At 37.7% G+C, this 25,289-nt stretch overlaps 1 protein-coding gene across 2 annotated transcripts; it reads right to left on the reverse strand.

Annotated features, from left to right (window-relative positions):
- Positions 1-27: 27 nt before the first annotated feature.
- On the reverse strand, positions 28-25,288 carry map3k21 (mitogen-activated protein kinase kinase kinase 21). Of its 2 annotated transcripts, XM_067420904.1 has the most exons (11): positions 23,625-25,288; positions 13,884-14,064; positions 12,237-12,385; positions 10,927-11,102; positions 9,546-9,786; positions 9,213-9,335; positions 8,663-8,767; positions 6,419-6,569; positions 6,141-6,235; positions 3,818-4,510; positions 28-2,661 (listed from the first exon to the last, which is right to left on the reverse strand). In XM_067420904.1, the coding sequence occupies exons 1-11, from the start codon at positions 24,385-24,387 to the stop codon at positions 2,288-2,290; spliced, it is 3,051 nt and encodes a 1,016-aa protein (XP_067277005.1). In that variant the 5' UTR covers positions 24,388-25,288; the 3' UTR covers positions 28-2,287. The 2 variants fall into 2 exon arrangements, with proteins under 2 accessions (XP_067277005.1, XP_067277006.1); XM_067420905.1 differs by lacking the exon at positions 8,663-8,767.
- Between the last annotated feature and the right edge of the window lies 1 nt (position 25,289).

The following is a 25,289-nucleotide window of genomic DNA, read 5'->3' on the forward strand; positions in this document are numbered from 1 at the left end:
ATTATGAAAAAAAAAACAATGCGTAAATGTTGTATAAAGGTTTTTTTATTGGTCACTTATGTAAAGTAAAATAGTAGAATTTGATATAAATGAGATGATTCTGGGCTCAGCCCTTTTTTGAGCCCTCCTGGAGCAAATAACCAGTCCACATCGGAACTGCACAGCTGAACAGCTTTTAACATTAAATGGTCACATGGGTAAAACATTAGATAAAAACAGAGCTCAATACAACATACACTGTGCACTAAAAAGCAACCAGTAAAACTACTTGCAGTGCATGCATGTAACAATCTTTCAAAACCATTTCACAAGCCAAGACTTCAACTTTGGTGAAAACATGAATATTTCTGTCGCTTAATTCCAAACGGTCTTTTACACATCTGTGTCCTTCAAGTTTGGGAATCGGTTAAAATGAAACTGCTTTAAAATTTTGATCTCCACAGTTCTCCGAGAACAGGAGAAATGATTGTGCTTAGACAACAACACCAAATGAATTCCGCAAAAACAGGCACCATATTATTGTTACTTCATCTTAGAAGTAATGTTCATTGCAAGACATAAAAAAGAGGCACCACAATGTCTCGAGTCCTTTGTTCTTATGAATTCTAATGTGCAGTTGTATATCTAAACTAGTAGTACTCATTACATCTTAATATAATAACAGCATAAAATGTAATGAACAATCATCATTACACAACTCAAAAATTCCAGTGCTACACAACATATTTTTTTCTTCCTCTAAAACATCTCGTCATTTTGAAAACCTGTGATCATTTATGAACAAACAGCACATTTACTCCGAATGATATAATTACCATAAATACAGTAAATAATCCTAGTTCTCACTACAAGGAAAAGCTTTTCAATACTGTATGCAAGTTGTTGCTCAAACATCTTTCCCCACAAACTAAGAGTTTAGTGCTCTTCCATTTGACAGGCTATAACCACAAAATAACTTTTTAATTTGTTCAATAGTGCATGTGCCAAGTTACAGTCTCCACATCTTAAAGATACAAAACAGTATTTTTAAATGTCACACAGAGAGCACTGAAAAGCAAGATACTGAACTACTTAAGTCCACAATAGACAATGAACAAGTTAATAATTCAGTCTTCTACACAGGGTAATGATTGAGAAAACAGTTTGAATATAAAGACTAGCAGCTAAGAGAGCAAGTGGGTTTTGCGGCAGTGGTTTAAATCGCTAGTATACCGTAAAATGCTTAAGTATATTTGAATTATAACTCATTCTGTGAACCTACTGCAGCATAAACTCAAAATCAAGCTACTCAGATGGTAACAGTTTTAAATAGCATCCTTGTGCTTCAAAGGATTTATTAGTGGATTTATAATACAACTCCATTTTCAGGGTTTGTAGGGATAGGGAATGATCTGTAAAATAGTAGTAATATTGCTAGACACCATCAACATAGTTCATTCATTACTTGGCAGTATAATGTGATGTTTATATAAATATATATACTGTTTTGCTTCCCATTTGGGTTTGATACTTCCATAATTAGTTATGCAACCTATAAGGAATAGACATGTATTCACTCCTAAAAGACATAATTAGATCAAATGCATTTGAATTAAAGCTAAAAAAGGAGAGGGTCCATGAGTTTGGCATCCATTATAGCTTTAAGGAATGTTGGAAAAAAACAAGCAGAAAAAAATTGTGCACTGCATGATTCAGGAATCAGTTTCAAAAGGTCATTAAAATAAAACCTTTCAAATATAATGCATTAGTATAGGATAAATGATGAGCTATGTAGGGAAATTCTAAGTTGACCCATGAAAGCGCTGTTTGAGCTAGCAACATAAGGTCTGTTAGTTTGGTCAATCACATCAGCAATAGAACTTCATCTGTACAACTATTAATAATTATACTATACAAACACTGTGGGCCCTGTTTATGCCTTTCAGATGACATTACATGATACAGAATCAAAAGAGAGAAAAAACATCTTCAAACCAGTAGTTTCTAACAGAATCTGAGATTTTGTTCATGTGTACTGATCAAATCACTGTGTAAAAAACAGCAATTCTACTGTAAGTTCAGTGGAATATTGATCATTCACTTCATATATGTCACTTCATATTAAATTACATATCAAAGTAAACAGCATATAAATAAAGATACCACAGAATGTCTCCAGCAGCAATGGCTCAAATATTGATCAAAGGCCATGATGTTAATCTTGGAAAAGAACAAAACAACTAAATAAATGTCATGTGGAACAGTCAGATAAGACAAAAGTAAGATTTTGTTCTAGATGCAGCTTATTTCAGGATAAAAACTCTTTCTCCAGTTCAAACACAGATAGCCGACCTGGTGTGCTCTGTATTCGACAGAGGGGGACCGTGCAGTCTCGTTTTTGACCCTCTGTGTCCATGTCCAGTAAAGAGCAGCCCATTTTGACCTCTGAGGGGAGGACCACGTCCAGGTTTTGGGCACTCTTCTCCCCAGAGTAGTGCCCGAGTGAATAGCTCTTATTGCGACTCTTTAGAAGACTCCAGGAGTGAGATTTGCTTCTTAGAGAAAGTGGTCTGGGTCTAGATACTGGTTCCTTCTCTTGAGCAGGCTCTCTCTCAGCCTTCTTTTTTGCAGTAGTGGTTGAGGAATCAGTTGGACTGGCCTGGCAGTTACTGCTGCCGTTAACTAAAGCAAAGAGAGTAACATCATTAATAAACAATATTCCGTTTAGTTTTATATATTAATTTCCATCTATTTTTATATTAAGATAAAATACAATTTATATAAAACCATTTTAAATTGTCCAATTGAAATAACTCACAATATAAATGTACAGCATGCAAAAGTAATATTTTAGATAATAGTTAACAGTGTTATTAAATTAGCAGTGTTTCTATTAGGCCTAGATGACAGCAAATGTAAAAAATATCAGTTAATTTAAAGTGTATTGGTCAATATCCAGTGTGTAGTTACATACTATTTTTCATCCATTTTTATATTAAGATAAAACACTTATAAAATATATAAATTGATATAAAACCATTTTAAAAGCCACAGGTGAATTTATACATTCATTATAATGTATAGCATGGAATTTTTTTTTTTTTTTTAAATAACATTTAAGGGGTTATTAAAGGTGCCCCATTGCGCTTTATTTCAGCTTTCTTTAGAGTGTAATGTTGCAGTTTGAGCATGAAAAAGGTCTGCAAAGTTACAAAGTACTAAGTCCACTCCAAAGGGAGTTATGTATATCAGTAAGCACTGTTTCTGAACTCCCTGTGTCTGTATCAGCTAGAGATGTGACAGTGAGGACATTTTCCCACAGGTTAATCGACGTGTGACCACACTGGTAATACCAGTATCACTGGCATGGACTTAATTCTCTAATTCTAAACTGAAAGTATAATGCAAACGGCCGCTCGGGCATCACGGTGCGGAGTAAAGCGAGTGCTTTCAATGAATGAAAGGCGCCAGTGAATAACTGAATAACAGTGTGGCTGTGAATGAATGACTGCTGCCTTGCGCATTTTACTTTCGGTTTAGAACTAGCAGCAATTTGGGGGTTGTTTGCTTGAACGGTGGGTTGGATCCATGCAATTATTAGGTGAATGAGATCCACTGTTATTAAAGTGAATTATCTAAAATGTCCATTTTACATACTGTAAATGTTGAGAGGCCTAAATTCACCTGTAGCATTTAAAACAATCAATTTTATATCGATTTAATTTAATTATTTAGACAAAAAAAAAGTATAGCTATTTTTAAAATCATCCCTCTATTGGTTATCAGAAATAATTCTTATATTGTGATCAGCCCTTAAGAATATCAGCACATAACTCACGGGTCTGACACACAGCAGGACTGGACTTCTTTCTCCTATGCCGAGAACTGGATCCAGAAGTGAGATCTTGTACAGGGGTTGAGGGCAGAACATCACTAGTGCCTGTATTCTGATGTGTCTGGGAATTGTTAGTTGGAGTCTCGTTCATTAGGTTGTACACAGACCCCTCAAAATCGGACTGCAGGAGGCACTTGGTGGAGTTGCACTCAGAAATCGATGACATGGCGAGCAGGTTTACAGGCCCTGCGGTAACCTCGTCCTTGCGTGAACGGCCACCAGGGGGGCTGGTGCTGCGGCGGAAGCGAGTGGCACGCTGAAACAGGCCCTCACGTTTTTTCTTCTCCTCACGTGGCTCCGGTTCCTCATTGATAGAACCCTTACAGACCTCTCGCAGGTCAAAGCCGAATGCGACAGATGCCAGGATGGAGGCACAGCCATAGAGAACAGAGTCTGTGCGCCGGCATGTGGTGCTGCGCTTTAGGCTGTTAGTGGGTGTGTGCTGAGGTGTGGTGCTAGTGGAACTTGTGGATGTAGTTGGGTCCTCCTGGCTCTCACCTCCACCAGCAGGCCCCTGGCTCTCCCCCTGTTCATCTTTCCACAGAGGTAGATCGATATACACCTGGTTGGGGAACTTGAGTTGCTTTGGTTTGTTGTCAGATCCATCCGCAGAGCACACTTCATCTTTATTGGTTCCTGAGAAAAAAGAAAAAAAAAACACGAGACAGGTGTAACTACAGATGTTAGGTAAGACACTTTATTGTCATTTCATGACCTGTTGAGTAGTTTCAATATTCCTAAAGCCAATCTATTCCATTCTTTTCAATTACGTGTCTATGCCAAAGCACACTTTGCTCTCTTTCCTCACCAGAAAACTTTGATTGAAGATATAGTCACTTACAAAATCACCGCCACATAGCTTTAATACTTAAAAGCAACTCGGTCTAGAACTTGCCGGGGAACTGGGGAATAATGCTCAAGCATTCGATGTGTATTTGTGATCCTTTGAATCTTGACCAATTTAAAGTAGAATTCATTAAAATATTATTATTATTATATATTATCAGGGCCCACAAATATTATTTATAAAATAATATAAATATTATGTTATATATAACTATAATAAATAATAGTTCGATGTAGTAATGTTACTGAAACTCTATAAACCTTTTCTTATCTCACACAGTGCTCGCAGGCTTTCATTCGATCACAGACAAGCCACGACACACACACTCTCCAGGTGCTCACTATGTCCCGCCTCTTTCATTTTAGTACACTATTCATATAAGGATAAACCATCTAAAATGCTTTTAATAATCCTGCTACTAAAACTAAATGTGATCTGATTTTAATAATGTTTGTGTTTTCACTTTGAGGAGTGCCGTTCCAGCATGAATGAGCTTCAGATGACCGGTACAATCAATCATCGTTCTAATCGCAAGAAACCATGTCAAAATGAGTGAATTAGTTCATCCCCAAAAAATGGAATTCTGCATTTACTCTCGTCGTTTCACACATCACGCAAGCATCTGAACATCCACGTTTACTAAAGTATGTGCATTGATGTAAATCAGTTCATTATAAAGCCATTGCTTCTCTTCAGAAGATTTGGATTTATAATTTTTAATATGATGCATTTTTTTATCTTTTAAGTTGTAAAAGTACAGACTTTAAATGGATGGGCAAAAATCTCGGGTTCCATAAAAAATATCTTTATTACACATTATTGTGTTATTTCATGATCTGTTAAGTAGGGATGTCACAAGTACTAGCACTTTCGGAGCAAGTCAGTACTGAAATGTAAAAAATGTGACTATGCCAGCATTTCTGTAGTACCGAGTATATTCAGTACCCGCAGCTGTGTTCAATCGCTTCCGTGTTTATCTAAGCGCAGGGCTCCAGACTGTAGCCGAATATATACTAGTGTCCGCAAATATTAAACTGCAAAATCATATTTAAATAGTCACATATTTATATCACGATCTATTCTATGCACAATCTGATCTACATTATCTCAATATAACAATGTATCATTACTGCCCAATACATAATGTATTTTTGATCAAATAAATGCAGCCTTGGTGAGCATAAAAGACATCTTTCAAACACATTAACAATCTTATTGACCAAAACCTTTACAATTTAGATTACTTTTTTCAAATAAAGCATCAATAAAAGACGTTAAACGAAGACTGCAGTGAACAAGCAACTTGACAACAAAAAATATTAAACTTTAGAATATGAACTGGGCAGAAGTTGCAACAAAGAGCGATGAAATTGAGTACCTATAAAAAATCAAAATGGAAGAGGAGCCTTTTTTACATACCCTGCTCCGCAAACAATGCAGCCAATGGAACAGATTTCTGGGACTTCATAAGGCTAGTGGACCAGGGACTGCTTCCATCTGAGAGAGGTCGAACTCTGAAGACAAAATGACAGTGGCACCAATAATTAAGAACTCATGAGAACACACTAAAACATTCATACTAAAGCAACTACATGCATTTGTTAAAAAAATTAAAATGCAACAAATGGTGCTTAAAGATTATATTTTTTGTCTTGGTTTTAAGAAAAGGAACACACACAACAATAAACTGCTCCAACCTTTCAGCACAATTTCCTCTTTCCTTCGTCTGCACAGAGCTTGGTCCCCATGTGCGGCCCTTCTTCTTGAACCCTTTCTTAACATCTTCAAACTCCTCAGGTTTGTAATTGGTGCTTCGACCCCATGTCCTGTTGCTCTCATCCAGGGTCACTAGAGATGAAGATGCATAGAATTTATAACATAATTGCTAAATACTAATGGAAATGTTCCATTAGTCCCAATATTTTTCACACCACAGATTGAGATTCAATCTATTAGTCGTTCACAGCAGATCAGAAACAGCGTTTTTAAGCAATTAAGGCAACCTCCACCACCCAGCAACACAATCATCACTGGTGAACAAGTGTTAGATCATTATAATCACTCTAGAAAACATGGAGCTTCAGGAAGAACATTGTGAGAACATTAAGTTTAAAGGCACAATATATAAGATTTTTAGATCAAAATATTAAAAAACCACTAGAACAATGTTATACATTTTGTTGACTTGTGTACTTACATTATCCTAAAAGTTTCTAGCAATGTTTAAATCCAGAGAAATCAGCAATTTTAGGAACGTGTCCGTGCATCACTTGTCAATAACGTCATATAAATCATGGAAACATCAAAGATGCTTTAAAGGGGGGGTGAAATGCTGTTTCATGCATACTGAGCTTTTTACACTGTTAAAGACTTGGAATCCCATACTAAACATAGACAAAGTTTCAAAAACTAATGTTGGACGTTTGATGGAATATTTCTGTGTCAAAAATACTCCTTCCGGTTTCTCAGAGTTTTTTTCAAGTATGGGTCAGCTTGACGTCGATAGAGCGGAAGGTCCTTGTATGGGCCGTACGGGCTCTTCTCCCGGAAAGGTGAGCGCGCGCGGCCGCGCGCGACTAGATGCACGCCACCCATAAACAATGCTCTCAGGTGCAGCAGATCCAGTAGTCCGTGCAACACGTCTGTCGCGCCGCGCTCCACTTTATTCCTATGGGTGACACAAAGCGACTTTGACGCTTCAGCACAGCATTCGAACCGATTTGAACGCAGAAATGACGGGAAGCGTCACAACATACGCTTCGGTCCAAAAGTGGATCTCCACGGTCACTGCTGTCAGGACTTCACCAAATCAACAGTTACCAAAGAAGTGTGTTTTTGATGGAGCGGTCCCAACGATAACGGTTCACGGTCCTGCTCTGGAAACAGACGGTGAGTAAAACTGCTTCAAATATCTATGTTGTTGGCTATCGTCGCGGGAGTAAACATCAGTAAACAACACGATCGTGTATAGTTAATTTATCAATGGAGCATGCGATCTATGGTGTGTGTTTAAATACATTTGTTTAGCTGACCAATATAGGTGTCAGTTTGTTTATTGGAAACCACCCAAACATAAACCTAGCGTTCTCACAAAGCGTGCTTCTTCATTCAAATGCGCTAACGGTTACTCCATTGTTGTTCTCTGTATAACGTTACACTAGTCTGACGTGCAAAACCGTTTTGCTTGCTACTGCTAAGGTTTAGTCGCATACAAAAGTCCATAAACCGAACATGTCATTCTTTAGCTCCGCCCACTCGATACGCCTCCAGGCCCTCGTTTTCCAGAAAGACTCGGTACAGCCCATCCATCCATTTGATCCATTTGAATGATCATACCATTCCTCAGAGACAACACTACTTTTGTCAAGGGCTAGCATAGCATAAACAGAGAGAACTTTCGCCATCAAATGAAAACAGCAGTAGTGGCCGACTTCAGCGTAAGCATAATAAAAGTCTTTCATTAGCAAACCCTCCCACAGGTCTCCATCTGCCCTGCTTCATACCAGTGTGACATTAATAAAATGAATACATTCGCTCATCCATGAACATGACTTCTGCCCTAGCTCTTTCCATCGGCTGTGGAGCTGGATACAACAACTCCCATGCTCCCACACTCATTCACAGCGTCATCCAGGTACGCATGTTATGGATAAGTGACATCTAGTGGCTAAAACTTACATATTGTGCCTTTAAATCGTTTTAGATTTTGCTCCCAAACGCTACCAAAATGTCAAGGTCTACCAAAATGTCATTGATCCCCAAAGGCAGTCGAAGCAAAATCATTACAAACAATTAAAACTTCATAAGCATCAACAACCAGTTGAATCCTAAAGGCATCAAAGCAAACAGAGATGCTATGAAGTAAGAGCCAAAGTGATCAGCAATCACACCAACACACAGTTAGATTGGGCGGCTTTGTCTCAAAGGACCAGTGTCCTTGCCTTTCTTCCTAAACCCGCTAGAAGGTTTACACTCGCTTGTTATATCCACATCCTGGTGATACACAAACATACTGCCACTTCGGCTAGTTTCACCTGGGTGGCTCACTGATGGGAAAAACATAGGATAAAAATGTGTGACAGATACAGGATTCAGAAACCACTGGCATTGACCTAGATGCCACTTTTTTGTCACTGATGAGGAACCCACAAATGGATTTATTAGTATGACTGTCCTTGAAACATAATGTTTTCTGTTTTGAAACTGGCAAACATTTAAACAGAAATGATATGGGGCAATCCTGATATTAGCTTATTACAATGGAAGTCTGTTTGAATTTCATTTACTTTGTAGTTATTTTAAGATACACGTCTTGTAAATGGAAGATAAATGGTGGAACTTATATAATATTTCAACTTTTAAACCTACTTACAAACAAAAACTATGTCTGATGGGTTTATTTTTTAACCCAAAATCTAAAAAATATCAGAAAGCTGTACTATAACAATGTTTCAGATTCTGTATGGGATGTGTAAGAGAGTGGGCACTTACACTGAATGGCTCGGAGGCGAGGGATCAGTGTTGGGCTGCTGGGAGGGCTAGAGTTGGTGCTGTTGAGGCTTCTTCTCTTGTCCATAGTTGGAGATGCCTGAACTGTAATTTTATGCTGAAAATCTATTAAACACAAATAATATAATCCATAAGTAATATTTACTAAAACACTTACACTATTTCTACATTTTACAATAACAATTTTCACATCAACCTTCTTCACAACTCTGTAAACAGTCATAGTAAACAATTTATTGAGATTAATTAATGTGATATTCATGCTACGCCACAAATTCATAAATAAACTAATAAGCTGACTAGTATGTTTCTAACCTGAGGGTAAGCTGATGCGGTTGCCATCTTTGAGCTTGAGGCGGCTGCGTTTGAACTTGCCCTTCCGTTTCTTAACATTGGGCTTGTCCTTGTTGAGTTGGAATATAAGGATGTTGAGCTCACGCTCGAGCACGTTAATTTCCCGCTCAGCCAGCTGCTGTTCCCTCCTCTTCAACAGCTCTTCGTGAGACTTCTGTTGAAGGGCTGCCCGTGTCAGTTCCTCCTCACGAGAACGGAGCTCCTGTTGGTGTCGAGAACATTTGTGATCAAGTGCATTTTGTAAGGAATCTAAAACTGTAAGAGTTTTCTAAACTACAAGATGTTGAGTGAATGATGATAGAATTACATTTTGAGATAAACTATTCCTTCAAACTATGGCCAAACAATGACCAAATAAATAAATATTTTGATACTGTATCACAGCCCAAGGAAGCAAAATCGGATGGTATCGGATAGTAGAAACACCTGTATGTCTACGAGCAAAAAGAGACATCAATAGTATGAATTGCAGTTTCACTTCCTTTGGCCTTGGAGAACAGAGCTCAGATTCCTCTCTGACGTGAACTGCTCTTTTTCGACGAGTTCACACGGAAAATAAAAACTACAAATTCTTTTTTTCTCTTTCTCTACTTTTCACTTCTACTGTGGCTTACACTTCAAACGTAATACTATGAATATGGTAATTGAAATCCTGCCTTATAAGAAACATCTTTGTAATAGTTAGTTTACTCATTCTCTATATCTTTTGAACAGAATAATCCACATATAAAAAAACTGTTAAGCATTAATCAAAACGGCTTTCCACCCACATGGAGTAAAGCCGTTTGGCCTAATCTCTCATGAATAACTTCTGTAAGAAGCTTTGGGGCACTCTGCCAAAAAACACACTTGGGCAGATGATTTAGACAATTAATTAATGAAAAAACGCTTTGTTTATAAGCAAGTTAGTGTTAACTTGTTGCATCACGTAACAAGGAAGATGTTTATGTGACAGGACGGTGTCTAAAGGAGTGGAAAAATTCACTGAACAATAATGACTTGAAAGAATGTATGTGTAACACAATGTCAGGATTTCTACATTAAGTTTTAGCTGACTTGCAGGAAAAGGCATTCTTGATCAGCCAATGGCAAACCCTTTTCAACATAACAAGCTGCTAAGATCGGAAGCAGCTTATCATATTAACTTCACTGAACACTTAAAGCAATTTCATTGCTAATAGCTGGCTTTAAGAGGATCAGTTCAACCAAATAACCATTTGATAACAAAACAATATTGGTCCACTGTCTCATTACAAAACAAATCTATAGTCAAAACTATAAATTCAATGTAACAAACTCAGAAATGAAATGGACAAGTCAAATGAAATCCTTATCAACTGACCTTTTCTTTAGTGCGTAGCTCATCAAACATTTCTTGGATCTCTACTCTCCAGTCCTCCTGCATTGAATGGAAGGAGTCCTGTGGCATGGTGGCCATCACAGCCTCCTCTATGGCAGTCAGCTGCTCCAAAATGGAAGCAAAAGTCGGACGGATGTGGGGATCCTGTTCCCAGCATTCTATGAATAATTATTGTAGGTTATCAGAATGACCATACAGGGACATTGATTTATTGCTGATTGCAGTGGGACTGGTTCACAACCCCATTTATATACAATTCAATTCAATGAGTTTGCATTTTTTGAGAGAGACCATTGTGAGACATGATGTTGACATGTCCAGCGAAGCAACAAAGTTGAGAAATGTTTAACTTTATGCAAATGAAAATGACTTTCAGAAGTGAGGTCTGTGTCAGTAGAGATCATACACTTTGAATACAGTAAAGACAGGGCAGATAATTAACTGTTCTTTAATGATGTATATAAAATAAATTATTCATGGGAATTCATACGTTGATTATTTTTGTTTATTTATCCACCTTATTTTAACATGACGGACGTATTCATTTGTAACCTGAATGTGCAAGGTTTCCATTGTCATTCGCTTCCAGGTATTTTACCAGTACAAAAACAGTCCATTATGCTGATTTGCACTTTGTTATTCTTCCATAGCTGCTAATGAATCAGAAGTCTTGCACATTTAAAAAAAATAAAAAATAAGGTGGAAATTATGTAATGATTAGTTATCTATTAACATTTCCACTGCACAAGAAACAGGGACAAGAAAACAGATTATTTGTTAAATTTGAATGACATTTCGGAATTGTCCAGCGGTATGAGCGAGATTAAATTGTATTTTGATAGATTGTTCATCTGGTTATCAATTTAATGCACTAGCACTACTGTAGTTCATATAACAATTAAACTACAGAGCATTCCTTAAGTGACAAGAAACTAGTCATATTGGAATGATATCTTAGATTTCCATTAATATACATAATCTAGTTGCATCTTCTCCTTATTGTACTGACTACTCAATAAAAATAATTATTCACAAAATAAAGATACATCACCTACGATAACCTTTTTAAAAAAATATGTCCAGATGTGCAGTCTACTAATAGAGACAGCATTAGGAATGCCCATGACCAACTTGAAGTACAGAGACAAGTCACAAGCAGCGATAAAGTCGCTTGGGGTAAGAATGAGGCATCAGTGCCTAAATGCCAAATAATCTCATGGAGTGTTAATAACATATAGTGAACCATGGAATAAACAAATATGTAATAATCAGTACACTACTAGCAGACCTACCCTCCATGAGCTTGGCAAAAGGCTCGGGACAGGTAGATGGAATTGGAAGGGTTAATTTGTTGACAGCAACTCCATAGGCAACTGCCAAACCATCAATGCCACGGTAAGGAACCTCCCCAGTCAGCAATTCCCAAAGGAGGACTCCATAACTGGACAGAGAACAGAACATAGGGAGGTGTCAGTGTGTAAGGGTAGGTAATAATCACACCAATTGGCTGAAAGAATTGTGCTTCTGTACAATATTGACCTGGCAGACAATTTTGGTGCACTTTTTCCCTAATCAAAGGTTATACACTGATTGCACTTTTAAATTATGAAAGTGTATGTATATAAAGCATCTCAGAGACAAATTCTTAATTGATCCCAATGCAAACATTTTATGATCGCTAAAATAACTTATTGAGTTCCTTTCCCTTCTTAACCGCATGATAATGGAAAGGCAAAGAAAAGACAATAATTTAGCAATGTTAGGAAAGTAGAAGTGAAACCAATCATGTGTTGGCATGCAGTAAGCAATGTCTGAACAAAGCAGCATGATACATTTTGAAAAACGATGAGTCTTCACATTTAGCTTTCATAAACCAAGTAAAAGGTCAGTTGGAACCCCTCCAAATGCTGTACTGATTGAAACTGACCTAGAGTTTCTGTGAACAAAATCAAACACCAGGCATTAAAATTTAAGCTCCGTTCAAAAACCTATGCCCTGTTTACAATAGGTATGAAAATACATTTTGGTCGAACAGATCCCAAGAGGATAATGCCAAATACAGGTGTAAACGAGGTCTAAAGCACTTTAGACCATTTCCAGAGGGAGTCGAAAACGCATTCGACCATATTGCTTTTGTAGTGTGGTATAGTGTAGACCACGCTTGTGGTTGAATGTGTTCAAGCAGCCACAAGAGACCGCCCACCGACCAAACGTGTAAACATTTTTGGAAGTGCACGAGTCAGATGGGATATAAAGGGGGGTCTAATGATATTTCATGATTTATTTACACTGTTAAAGAGTTGGATTCTCATGCTAAACATGGTCAAAACATAAAAAAATTTGTTGGGCGAATGACGGAGAATCTCTTATCCAAATACACTTTCAGGATTCAAACAAGTTTCACAAAGTTTCGTCTCTGTGCGTGTTCATATGCAAATTGTGCAAGCTTACTTTGTCCATTAGATAAAAAGATCTGAAAAAACCCACCCATAGACCCCCCCCCCCTCGAAGAAATCTGAACAGAATGGTTGCAAGTGAATAAAAGATCAAAACAACAATATTTGATCAACTAAAACAGATCCTAATACCAGGTGTAAACAGGGCCCTAGAGAGCTGCCTTGCAGTCTATTGCCTACATATAGAGCAGCATCCAAACTGAAACAATTCCAAAGTTTGAAGTTACCGAGCTATAGGCAATATTCTAATGCCTCTACATATTCATGGCACACATATATTCAGTCTGTAATTATATTAAATTATGCTGTATCCATGAACAATACATATTACACTGAGTAAGAATTTGGCCAAAAGGATGCGTCACAGAAGTATAATTATGCATTTTGGAAAAGCTTAAAATGATGCCTATCCTCAAGTAACTAATTCACTTTAAAAACAGGCTTTGAACCAAACATTGCAATTAACTTAAAATAACAGCTTACCTCCAGACATCACTCCCTTTGGAAAACAGAGAAGACTTGATGACCTCAGGAGCCATCCAGGAATAAGTGCCAGCAGCACTCATTTTTGTCGTTTTGTGCCACTCACGAGCAAGGCCAAAGTCAGTTATCTTCAGGATTTTTCGACCAATGTCATCATTCTCAATTTTTTCAAGTAATAAAACTAAAAAAAGAACAAAGACAGGAGAAACGTTTTAGTTATTTGTACTATATTATTTAAGAATTAATAGTAAACAGTGTTTAAAAGATTAATTAACAGACAAATTAAGAAGCGAATGGGCCATTCAGATCAGCTATTTTAAAATATGATGGGAATTTTTTCAACACGTGAGCCTTAGCCTTTGAGCATTTGTCAATAAATAACAATACAGAAATGCTAAGAAGGTGATCATATTTCCTCGCTTTTATCATGAAGTGGAATCTTCAAGGACACAGGGCTACATGAAGAACTCAGAGCGATATACAAGTCGCTCTAGTTTACAATACAGTCTCGTACCAAATGACAAAAAACATGAGAATGTAGGCCAGCTGTCTTTGAAGTCAGGAACATCCTGAGGTCAGCAGCAGTATTATTTCTCACTGGGTCTGTCCTTGACAATTTTTTCAACTTGAGACCTTTATCAACATCAGTATGTAATAAACAGGGAGGCCCTTGGTTGATAACTACATGTCTGATTAATCTGGCCTTGAATCCCTTGCCGTCATGATGACCTGAGGGGGGTAACTAAGTAGTGATATTTGTGGACATTTCATTAAACACTTTTAACTTTCCCACGCTTCATCCAGCATGCATTGGAGTACTGGCCTTGACTGTTTATGCACACGTTACAATTGAAGACATTTAATATAACTGTAACATTTTCATTCAATCAGCGCAAGTACTGAAAACCATCATTATTTATTAATGCAACAAGCCAGAAAATAGTGAAACTATCAGTTTGCCAAAATGAGGATTGATCCTTTACAATCTTCTTAATTTTTTTTAAAGCATACTGGAAACTAGGAATAAAAATAAAAACGTTTTTGTTAGCAAGGTCTCAGGAAAAATTGACAAAACTTTCATTTTAGGACAAACATGAAGACTGAGAATCCATTTCGAACAGGTTGCACCTGTTTAATGCTTTCGGGTTAATATCAGCTGTTGGTTTCTAGCACTTTAAAGGGTTAGTTCACCCAAAAATGAAATTGTTGACTCTTGAGTCATTAATGACTCAGACTCACCCTAATGTCGTTCCACACCCGTAAGACCTCCGTTCATCTTCAGAACACAGTTTAAGATATTTTATATTTAGTCTGAGAGCGTATCCAAGTGTATGCACACTATACTGTCCATGTCCAGAAAGGGAATAAAAACATCATCAAAGTAGTCCATATGTGACATCAGTTAGTTCATTAGAATCTCTTGAATTATCGAAAATACATTTTAGTCCATAAATAACAAAAACTATGACTTTATTGTTTGTTTTCAATCCTCAAATAAAGATTCAAACGGTTATGAATCAGCGTACAGTTTTACGATTCACTGATTCATAACCGTTTGAATCTTTATTTGAGGTTTGAAAACAAACAGGGAAGAGAAGACAATGCTGAATAAAGTCGTAGTTTTTGTTATTTTTGGACCAAAATGTATTTTCGATGCTTTAAGAGACTCTAATTAACCAACTGATGTAATATGGACTACTTTGATGATGTTTTTATTCCCTTTCTGGACATGGACAGTATAGTGTATAACAACACAACACCAAACAACAGTTTAAATGTAATGAAATAATAGACAATTTTACATTCCCACACTATGTATGCTCAATCAGTTTGGATTAGGCATGTGCCAATATCAATTTTTCATGTTGCGATTAATTGCTGAAGTTATCACGATATACAATATTATCACGATATTGAAATAAGTTGCAAAAACGTGTTGCCATAGGATAACAGCTTTAAGAACTATTTTTGTAATAACAAACATTTTTGTAATAACAAAAATAACTGAATGTTTAAATACAATAATGCGCCAAAAATATATACAGCTCTGGGGGAAAAAATTAAGAGAGAAATCAATGAGAATTCAATGTTAAGTGGTCTCTTGATTTTTTTTTCAGAGCTGTAAAAAAAAAAATTTCAAACAGATTAAAGTGCAAAAGAATTATAAAGAACAACAGGTAACAAATTAATATAAGGTATCATTACTTAATGCATTAATTAAGATTGAACAATAGCTCCATTTGGTACAGAAAGTAATAATTTTTTTGTTAATGTTAGTTAAGAAATACTGATCATTGTTAGTTTTATCTTAAGTACATTAAAAAAGTTATTTTGATTTTGATGTTATTAAACAGTAACTAAGATTTAACATTACTTAGAATTATTAATTCTTTATAAGTATTTTTCATTGTTAGTTTGGTAATAATGAATTAACATGTTAACTAATGAAGTCGTATGTCTCAAAGTTTTACTGAACAATAACAAATAATCAGAACAGTTCTAATCATTAGGGCTTGTAGTCCAGATTAAAACATAAAAATGTTTAAGTATGAAAATAAATAGCCTATTAAGTCTTTAAGTATATTTGGTGCTGTGATGAACAACATTGAGATTACAAAAAAAGAAACGAATGGCTGTTTTAAAAACTACAGGCGATTCGAAAATCGGCACATGTCTAGTTTGGATATTGGATACATTTTAGCAAAACAAAAGGCCAAGTTGGATATGAGGGTTTTCTTATTAGTAAAGAAAAATCAGCTTTTTCTGTTATATGAAATATAAAATAAATTAATAAAAATTAAAACTTCTAAACTAATAGTACTTTTCTTACGCTCTTGCTTTCATTCAATCCCACTTTTGTAATGCATCTTTTCTTGTCTCAGATTTATATGGTGTCCATTTTATGGAGCAGAAAATCACCTTTAGATCACGAGACAATAACCGCTGCCTGTAGTACGTTTGCCGCGGTCCTCAGTCTCTCCAACAAGGCCATTAGGCCTCATTCACCAAGCATGCAAATGCACAAAATTGTGTGAAATCTGCATATGAATGATTTCACAAACAAATCATGATTCAACAAAAACGTTCATACTAAAATGTATTTATACATTTATGAACAACTAAAACCTCACGTAAAAGGCACTGTGCCGTGTCATGTTAAGAAGTTATATTTAATCTATATTTTGAAATTAATATAATTACATTTTATATAAATTAATATATATATGAATATATTTTATATAAAATTATATAATTACTTTAATAAATAATACTTTGGTTTCATCTTAAATACATTTCATCATATAGAGTGAAAGAGTAAGAAAATCTGTGTTATGCTGATATACAGGTATGTATGGGATTGTATAAAAGTAGTTTGAACTGGTTTTGAGAATGACACACTTGGCATTGCTCGAGGATCTGGCGAGAGCAACATATGTTGATGAGAGAGACGAAAGCCTGTAAAGGAAAAGTTGTGTGGAAAGTCCTTATATGGAGATGGTTTAAGCATGTTTTATGCAAAACACTAACCTCGCACACACAGCTGCCCAATTAGAATACTTTAAAATTTACTAATACTAGGTCGAGTTTAAACACAAATTCATGTGTGCCCGCACGTTGTGAAAAATGAAAATAATAAATAAGAGAGAGAGAGAGAGAGAGAGAGAGAGAGAGAGAGAGAGAGAGAGAGAGAGAGAGAGAGAGAGAGAGAGAGAGAGAGAGAGAGAGAGAGATTTTAAAAGAGCACATGCTTGAGATTCCTTAACATTACACTTCATGCGCCTGAAATTGCAAAACAAGAGTTTTGAAGCGTGGCACAGTGCCGAGTTTCACAGGGACTGCTGGCAATAGTTCTGCAATATTCTTTACCCCCAATCAGGGGAAGCTCCCTGTCTTGGAGAGAAAACAGCAGCCATTGAGGAGATTAAAAATAATGAAAATAAGCCTTTCAGGCCCAGGAGTCGGTGCATTCTCGGGTTGGCAGTCACCTAGCAACCAGTGCTTGACCATTCCATTGTGCAAACTTATGTTAAGCTTTTGCCCCCTCGTTAGCGACATTCCTTTGAGTGAGGTATTAAAAGATTAGGGCACAAAAACATCATTTTTACTCACTATTTGCTATATCTTAAAGATAATCATTGATCTGATAAGCAAGTCTGAGAACAAAGTGAATCTTATTTCACTTCTTATTTTTGAGAGTCTAGTATTTGACTTTGCTGTTTGTGCCTCCCTAAAAATGTACCCTCCACCTTTAACCTGCTAAACAATGTACTGCCACAAACTGAATGGGTAAGGAGTCCCCCTCAAAAACACAGCAGAAAGGGTCTGACTCATGATGGGTGGGTGTTCTGAGAGCACTGAACAAACACACGTTATTTTTTCAATTAAGGTCAGCAAGCTTCCAATGTTGTTTGTCACAATCCTGTGGAGAGATGAACAAACTGAGTTGCGTTAACAGTAGCACTGCCATGCTGAACGGGGGCAGGGTGCCACATTGCATCTATTGTTGATAGTGGAATGCCGTCTATTTTATTGCTCTGGAAATGCTCTGCTAATTTAACAAATGGTAGGATATGCTAGAAAGAATGACAGCAATAGTAATGAAAATGAGTTTGCAGACAGAAATTATCTACACTACTGTTCGGGGTCGGGTGAGTACGATTTTTTTAAAAGAAATTAATAAAATATAAAGCGACAGTATAAAGACACTAAGAATGTTGCAAAAAAAAGAAAAAAAAAGAATAAATGCTGTTCTTATGTTCATTCCATCCCAACAAAGAATCCTGAAAAAAAATTATGGTTCCCACAAAAATATCAAACCGCACAACTGTTTTCAACCATTGATTAAAATGTTTCTTGAGCAGCAAATTAGAATGATTTCTGAAGGGTCATGTGACACAGAAGATTGGAGTATGACCCTGAAGCTTTGCCATCACAGGAATAACTTACATTTTAATATATATTACACTAGAAAACAGTTATTTTTATAGAATAATCTCATAATAATGTTTTTTTACTGTACTTTTGATATATAATAATGAATAATACTTTGCATAATTTGATAATAAATGCAAACATAGTGAGATGAGAGACTTCTATCAAAAGCATGAAAAACCCCAAACTTTTGAATGGTTCCCAACCTTACAAAGGCGTTTCTAATCGCACTATGTGAAATACAGACTGAGCGGCAGCTCAAAACACCAAACCATTTTATAAACACAGATTATGCAAACTACACATTTCAGTTGGATTAAGAAAACCAGTGTCCCTAAAAAGTTGATGCATGACAGTTCTGATGAAGGTAAAAAACGATTGCAGTGGCACACACGCACGCGAACACACACGACCGCGCACACACTTCCTTTATAATTGCTTGCACAAACCATGTACGTGCGCTCTTGGCTCACTGAATAAAGTTTTTGGGATGACGATTGTAAGGTGAAGATGATTACAGTGGCATGCAGGAGTCATACATTATAGGCACGTGCAAGTAGTACGTTATTATTTATGTGCACACACACCGTGAATGCGCTCCTGACTCACTGATCGCTATAACATCGTATCTGCACGAATGCAGTTAAATATATTCAAGTAGTTGCCAAATTAATGTACTGTGAGTGTTTTATAAAGGATGCTCTCGCCGAAAAAGTGTGTTTTGGGGAAGTTTGTGAGTGGTGTTTGTACACATGGGCATTGCTTGTTCTGACAGAGGAACTGTTGACGTTGGATGACTTCAGATGGCTAAGTTTCCACACATTCAGAATTATTTAATTTTTCATTTGTATTTTCGTGTGTTTAATAATTATGAATGGATCCTCCTTATAGCAGTTATATGACATCTCCCTGTGGTCTTGTTTGGTATGGCAGGTTGACTTGTGCTTACTTGTACTGTATAACTGAGCAGAGTAAGTGCATCTATGTTGTAACGAATGTCTGCATTGTATGTTTGCAAAAAAGAACACTGAAGGTTAAAGGGGGGGGGGGTGAAACACTCAGTTTCAGTCAATCTCATGTCAATCTTGAGTACCTATAGAGTAGTATTGCATCCTTCATATCTCCGAAAAGTCTTTAGTTTTATTATATTTATAAAAGAAATATGGGCTGTACCGAGTCTTTCCGGAAAAAAACGAGCGCCTGGGGGCGTTTCGTGTGGGCGGAGCTAAAGAATGACGAGTGCGCACAAAGCGGTGACATCCTCAAGCGTGGAGAAACCCATGGCTATCGATCAGATTCAGCTAATACGTGATCCAGAATCAGATCTGGAGGCTGAAATAAATTGAACAGGGGAAGCAACAACAGCAGGACGTCCGTCTCTGTTGTATACTTTATTTAGTGTCCTGTCAACATTTGTGTGTGTTTACTCACAGTTTATGAGGACATGATTCGGTTTATGGACTATTGTATGCGACTAAACCTTAGCAGTAGCAAGCAAAACGGTTTTGCACGTCAGACTAGTGTAATGTTATACAGAGAACAACAATGGAGTAACCGTTAGCGCATTTGAATGAAGAAGCACGCTTTGTGAGAACGCTAGGTTTATGTTTGGGTGGTTTTACAATAAACAAACTGACACCTATATTGGTCAGCTAAACAAATGTATTTAAACACACACCATAGATCGCATGCTCCATTGATAAATTAACTATACATGATCGTGTCGTTTACTGATGTTTACTCCCGCGACGATAGCCAACAACATAGATATTTGAAGCAGTTTTACTCACCGCCTGCTTCCAAAGCAGGACCGAACCTTTATCGCTGGGACCGCTCTGTCAAAAACACACTTCTTTGGTATGATTTGGTGAAGTCCTGTGACAGCAGTGACCGTGGAGATCCACTTTGCGACGCGACTGAAGCGATGTTGTGAAGCTTCCCGTCATTTCTGCGTTCAAATCAGTTCAAATGCAGCACTGCCTTCCCGGAATGCTGTGCTGAAGCGTTGAAGTTGCTTGGTCTCACTCATAGGAATAAAGTGGAGTGCGGCGCGGACTATAACGACATAAGTGTTCACGGACGAGTGGATCTGCAGCTGAGAGAGTGTTTATGGGCGTGCATTTCCTCTCTCGCTCTAGTGACGCGTGCGTGCACCCTTCCGGGAGAAGAGCCCGTACGGCCCATACAAGGACCTTCCACTCTTATAAACGTCAAGTAGACCTATACTCGAAAAAAACTATCCGAAACTTGTGAGAAACCCGAAGGAGTATTTTTGACACAGAAATACTCCATCAAACGTCCAACATTAGTTTTTGAAACTTTGCCTATGTTTAGGATGGGAATCCAAGTCTTTAAGAGTGTAAAAAGCTAAGTATGCATGAAACAGCATTTCACCCCCCCTTTAATACATCTTAAATTTATTTTATTTTATTTTTTTAAATTGGGGGGGGGGGGGGGTGTTCTTGGTGGTGTCGGTGGGCCTTGCAGTATTGATTCGGAGGGGCCTTCGAGTAAAAAAGGTTGGGAACCACTGGCATAGCGTATATAAAAACTGCTTGTTTAGAAATTCATGGAATTAAGCCACTGAATGGATTTACATGATCATGTTACCAACTGATCAAATCTCTACAGAACTAAGACTGTATTTGAACTATTCTGTTAAAAACTTCTGAAAACAATATCTGAAATGCCTCTTTTAGGTATTGGTTACAATGTATGGCATACCTGAGGCAGACAAGTGTAAGGGTCTTTCCCAACTCTATCTATGACTGAGAAACATGATAGGACAATCTCATTGTCATATGCAGTGTCGCCTACAGCTATTATAATTTTTTAAAGAAACCCCCATTTACATGAAAGATACAAAAATCATTATACACCATTTCAAATGGTCTAATGTCCTAAATGTGTCCTTGGCAGCACTAAAACAATACAACAAAATAATACTCACCACTGGTGTATGTGAAATAGACTTTATAACAGAAATGATTTATTCATCAAAAACATGTACAGACTTGATGCTTGTTAATGCAGACATAATTTCAGACCAGACAAGCTCTGAACCTTGTTAGCAGATAGCTGGCTTCTCAAGGAGGACACCAGCTGTTCAAACTCTAACTTCTTAACTTCACAACCTGCCTAAGGTCACACTCATTCAGAAGCCGTCATTCCTACAGCTCTTTTGAGAGGCTTAAAGATGGCCAGCGGTTTTTTTTACTTGTTGGCTGTGCAACTCTAGACTCAAGACTCTGCTGAAGCACATGATTCAAATGCAGGTGCTGTTTTCAAATATCCTGCTCTTTAGTCAGGGACAATTGGGGTGTAGATAAAAAAATAAATGCAACCTTAAAAACCTCTTGACTGTAGGGGCCAACATTTACTAATGTAATGTCAAGCAGTTACATACGTACACATTATGTTTTACCCACGTTTTCTACTCAGTGTGCATTAAAGGAAAAATTCACATTTATTCATTTAGCAGATGCCTTTATCCAGTAACTTATGAGCAATACAACAAAGGATTCATCTTTTAACCCTATACAGCCTACTGTATTATATTTGATACACAAAGGCCTCTATTTTTTTAATTATCAACAATCAAAATGTTGCTGTTATCCAAGGCTTCTGTCATCTGATTGATAGTTTAAACATTTTTAGCGTAAATAGTAAAAATGTCCACTTTCAGGTCCTGGTACACATCTTTTTGAAGTGAACTAAGATTTTTAGAGTAAACAAGAATAACTTTAATATTGTTAGTAGTGTCAAGATGAATACATACATAAATATTTTTTAAATCATGTTAAAATGCAAGTATCAAATATAATACATCTGGTTTTAAGGAACATTAATTTATACATTTCTCAGTCATCATTTTATTGCGTTGATCTGTTACATCCTAAAAGCGTATTTGATCATAAAACTAAACATTTAAATATCATCTTACCAAGACATTTTATTGGGGGATACAGATTGACAACAAAAATGTATCTGCATTTTAAATATTCTGCTATGCTATTAGAATGATCTCACTGATTTACATTACAAACCATCATTCATCTTATATAACATACATAATAGCCATAAATAACCTTCAGTAAACTGTTTCAATAATAAATAAATAAAAATCATATGTCAGGCTTTACCTGATAAAGGACGCAAGAAATGCTAGCTAAGTTTCAAACACTGTTTAAAATGGTACAGGCAAGAACAGGAGGCGGTTTAAGAAATATGGAAAGCATATATATATATATTTTTTTATAAATTAAATATTTAAACGTTTGGCATCCAAAGTTGTACTCTGAGATAAGCAAATGCTAAAGTTGCCAGAACGACTTGGAAGGACCCAGTGTCTTTAACATCAACTACAAAGGGTCTATTCAATCTTAGAGCATCCATCAATTTTATAGCTTTTCTTCTAGGGTTAGATTTCACTAGCTAGTTGCTTCCTTTGAGAATCACATTGCTTTTAGCTAGAAGATAAAGCTCATGGTTCCTTTGACTGCATATAGGCTACATTAAATAGAGTTAGACTGGCAGGACATTCCTAGATGACCTATAGGTCTTTTAAGAGCACGTGGTGTTCTGTTCCCCTCCTTTCAGGTCCAAACACAGGCTTATATGGGAAAGGTTGATGTGCTAATGATAAAGCTTTGTAAAGGAGGGTGGGGATTAATGATTAACATGCTAATTGCGAAAGGAAATACCAATGTGACCAAGTGTGTTTCTTTCTACAGTAGAGCAAATACCAGCAATTCTTAGTCAAGATAAGGAGGTATTAATGAGTGCATGTGTGTGTGGTAATTCTCTTACTGTTGCTGGACTTCAGGTCTCGATGAATAATGGGAACCACGGCCTCCTCGTGGAGATACTGCATGCCTCTGGCGATCTGGACAGCCCAGTTCACGAGGATATGAGGGGGGATCCTCCTGCCCGTCAAGGCGCGGTTCAGAGTCCCTCCTCGGGCATATTCCATGACAAGACATAGGTTGGGCTCCTCCAAACACACACCCTCCAATTTAATAATGTTGGGATGTTGAAGCATCGAGAAAAGTTTGGCTTCTTGCTTAACACTGTCTGAAGTAGCTTTAATGTCCTCGTCGGGGTCCTGCCGAGCTGCCTTCACCGCGACCTCCTGGTCCTTCCAGGTCCCCCGGTAGACTTTGCCAAACCCTCCGACGCCGATGATTTCTTGTAGAACGAGTTCAGAAAAAGGTATCCGAACAGGGACGGGTGGGTCAGTCTCGCGAGCCCCTACCGCCCTGTAAATAGCTGGTTGGTAAGTAACATAATTAGATGGGAAGATACCCACGCGATGGTTAATTTTACCAGTCCACCAGCCTTCATCTCCCGAGATGGCAGCGTCCTTAGACAGGACCTCCACCACGTCTCCTCGCCGCAGGCTGAGTTCGTCCTCCCCGCTGGCCTCGTAGTCAAACACCGCCGTCCACAGCGAGCGGGGACACACGGGGGCAGAGTGAGCCCAAGCCCTCGAGTTGGAGGAATCCGTCCAGACATGGTCTTGGAGGCTCAGGCGCCCCTCACCGTTTGGGAAAACGGCCTGGGGAACATCCATGTCTCGGTGCCTGCAGGAGCACCATAAGGTGTCGTGATGTCAAATCAAAGTAAACTAGTCCAGTAGTCGTATTCCCCAAGGACGCACACACACACGCACTAAAAGTTCCCAACAACCCCAGCCAGGTCACTTTATACCATTAACGGAGAGTGGGTCAGGTCAAGTCCGGCTTAGTAGAGGTTAAGAGACCCATTGCTTTGTTTCCACGTAAGCCAGCTAACCAATCTGGGAATGCGAAGTGTCTCTGAAGCTCGGACATGAGCGTTAGCCTGAATACTGGCTTCACGAACTTTGTTTACTTTAGAGAGTAAAAACTACATAATCAGCCTGTCGATTAATTCGCAACCAAAGGCATAAACTATTTTATATTTTGTAAATATACAAGTAAAACAATATACCTAACCAGGAAAGTCGAGAGTTTTCAAGCCGTGAGGCTACAGGTGCAAAGTACCTGCTCATCCTAGGCGCATGAATCAAGCTAAACATACACACGATAATTTCACTGCCAAAGATAAGTTACTTATTAACTTACGTGTCTACAAGAACAAAACCCCAACACAGCCATTATGTAGCTGGTTAAAACACCTTACACGAGCGGGCTAAAGAGCTGTGCTAACGCGCTAGCTCTCTCTCCGAAGTTCACAAACTAGTAACCGCGGCTCCCAAAATTTCTTCCGTCGCCAAGTACAAGTCGCGCGCGCGCACAGAAGTAAACATTTCCCCTCAGTCAGGCTTCTGAGCACTTCAGTCATCCGCGAGCTTTCCCAAAATTGACAGCTTGTTCCCTTTCGCGTGGATATAAAGACTTTTTCTGGGCTATGAAAACTTTGTGCGGTCAGTTTATGTGTGCACCGCCATCACTTCTCCGCTCCTCCGACTCGACTGACCCTAGAGGATAGAAT

Source organism: Pseudorasbora parva, chromosome 17 (assembly GCF_024679245.1).
Source record: "Pseudorasbora parva isolate DD20220531a chromosome 17, ASM2467924v1, whole genome shotgun sequence".
Classification (NCBI taxonomy): domain Eukaryota; kingdom Metazoa; phylum Chordata; class Actinopteri; order Cypriniformes; family Gobionidae; genus Pseudorasbora; species Pseudorasbora parva.

Bases quoted from the DNA above. Each gene is read 5' to 3' on its own strand.
- map3k21 (XM_067420904.1), bottom strand. From the start codon at position 24,387: ATGGATGTTCCCCAGGCCGTTTTCCCAAACGGTGAGGGGCGCCTGAGC. The intron at 12,386-13,883 runs GTAAGCTGTTAT...TTCTCTGTCCAG, and splicing joins AAAGGGAGTGATGTCTGGAG to TTATGGAGTCCTCCTTTGGG. The intron at 6,570-8,662 runs GCAAGGACACTG...CTTCATCTCTAG, and splicing joins TAGCGGGTTTAGGAAGAAAG to TGACCCTGGATGAGAGCAAC.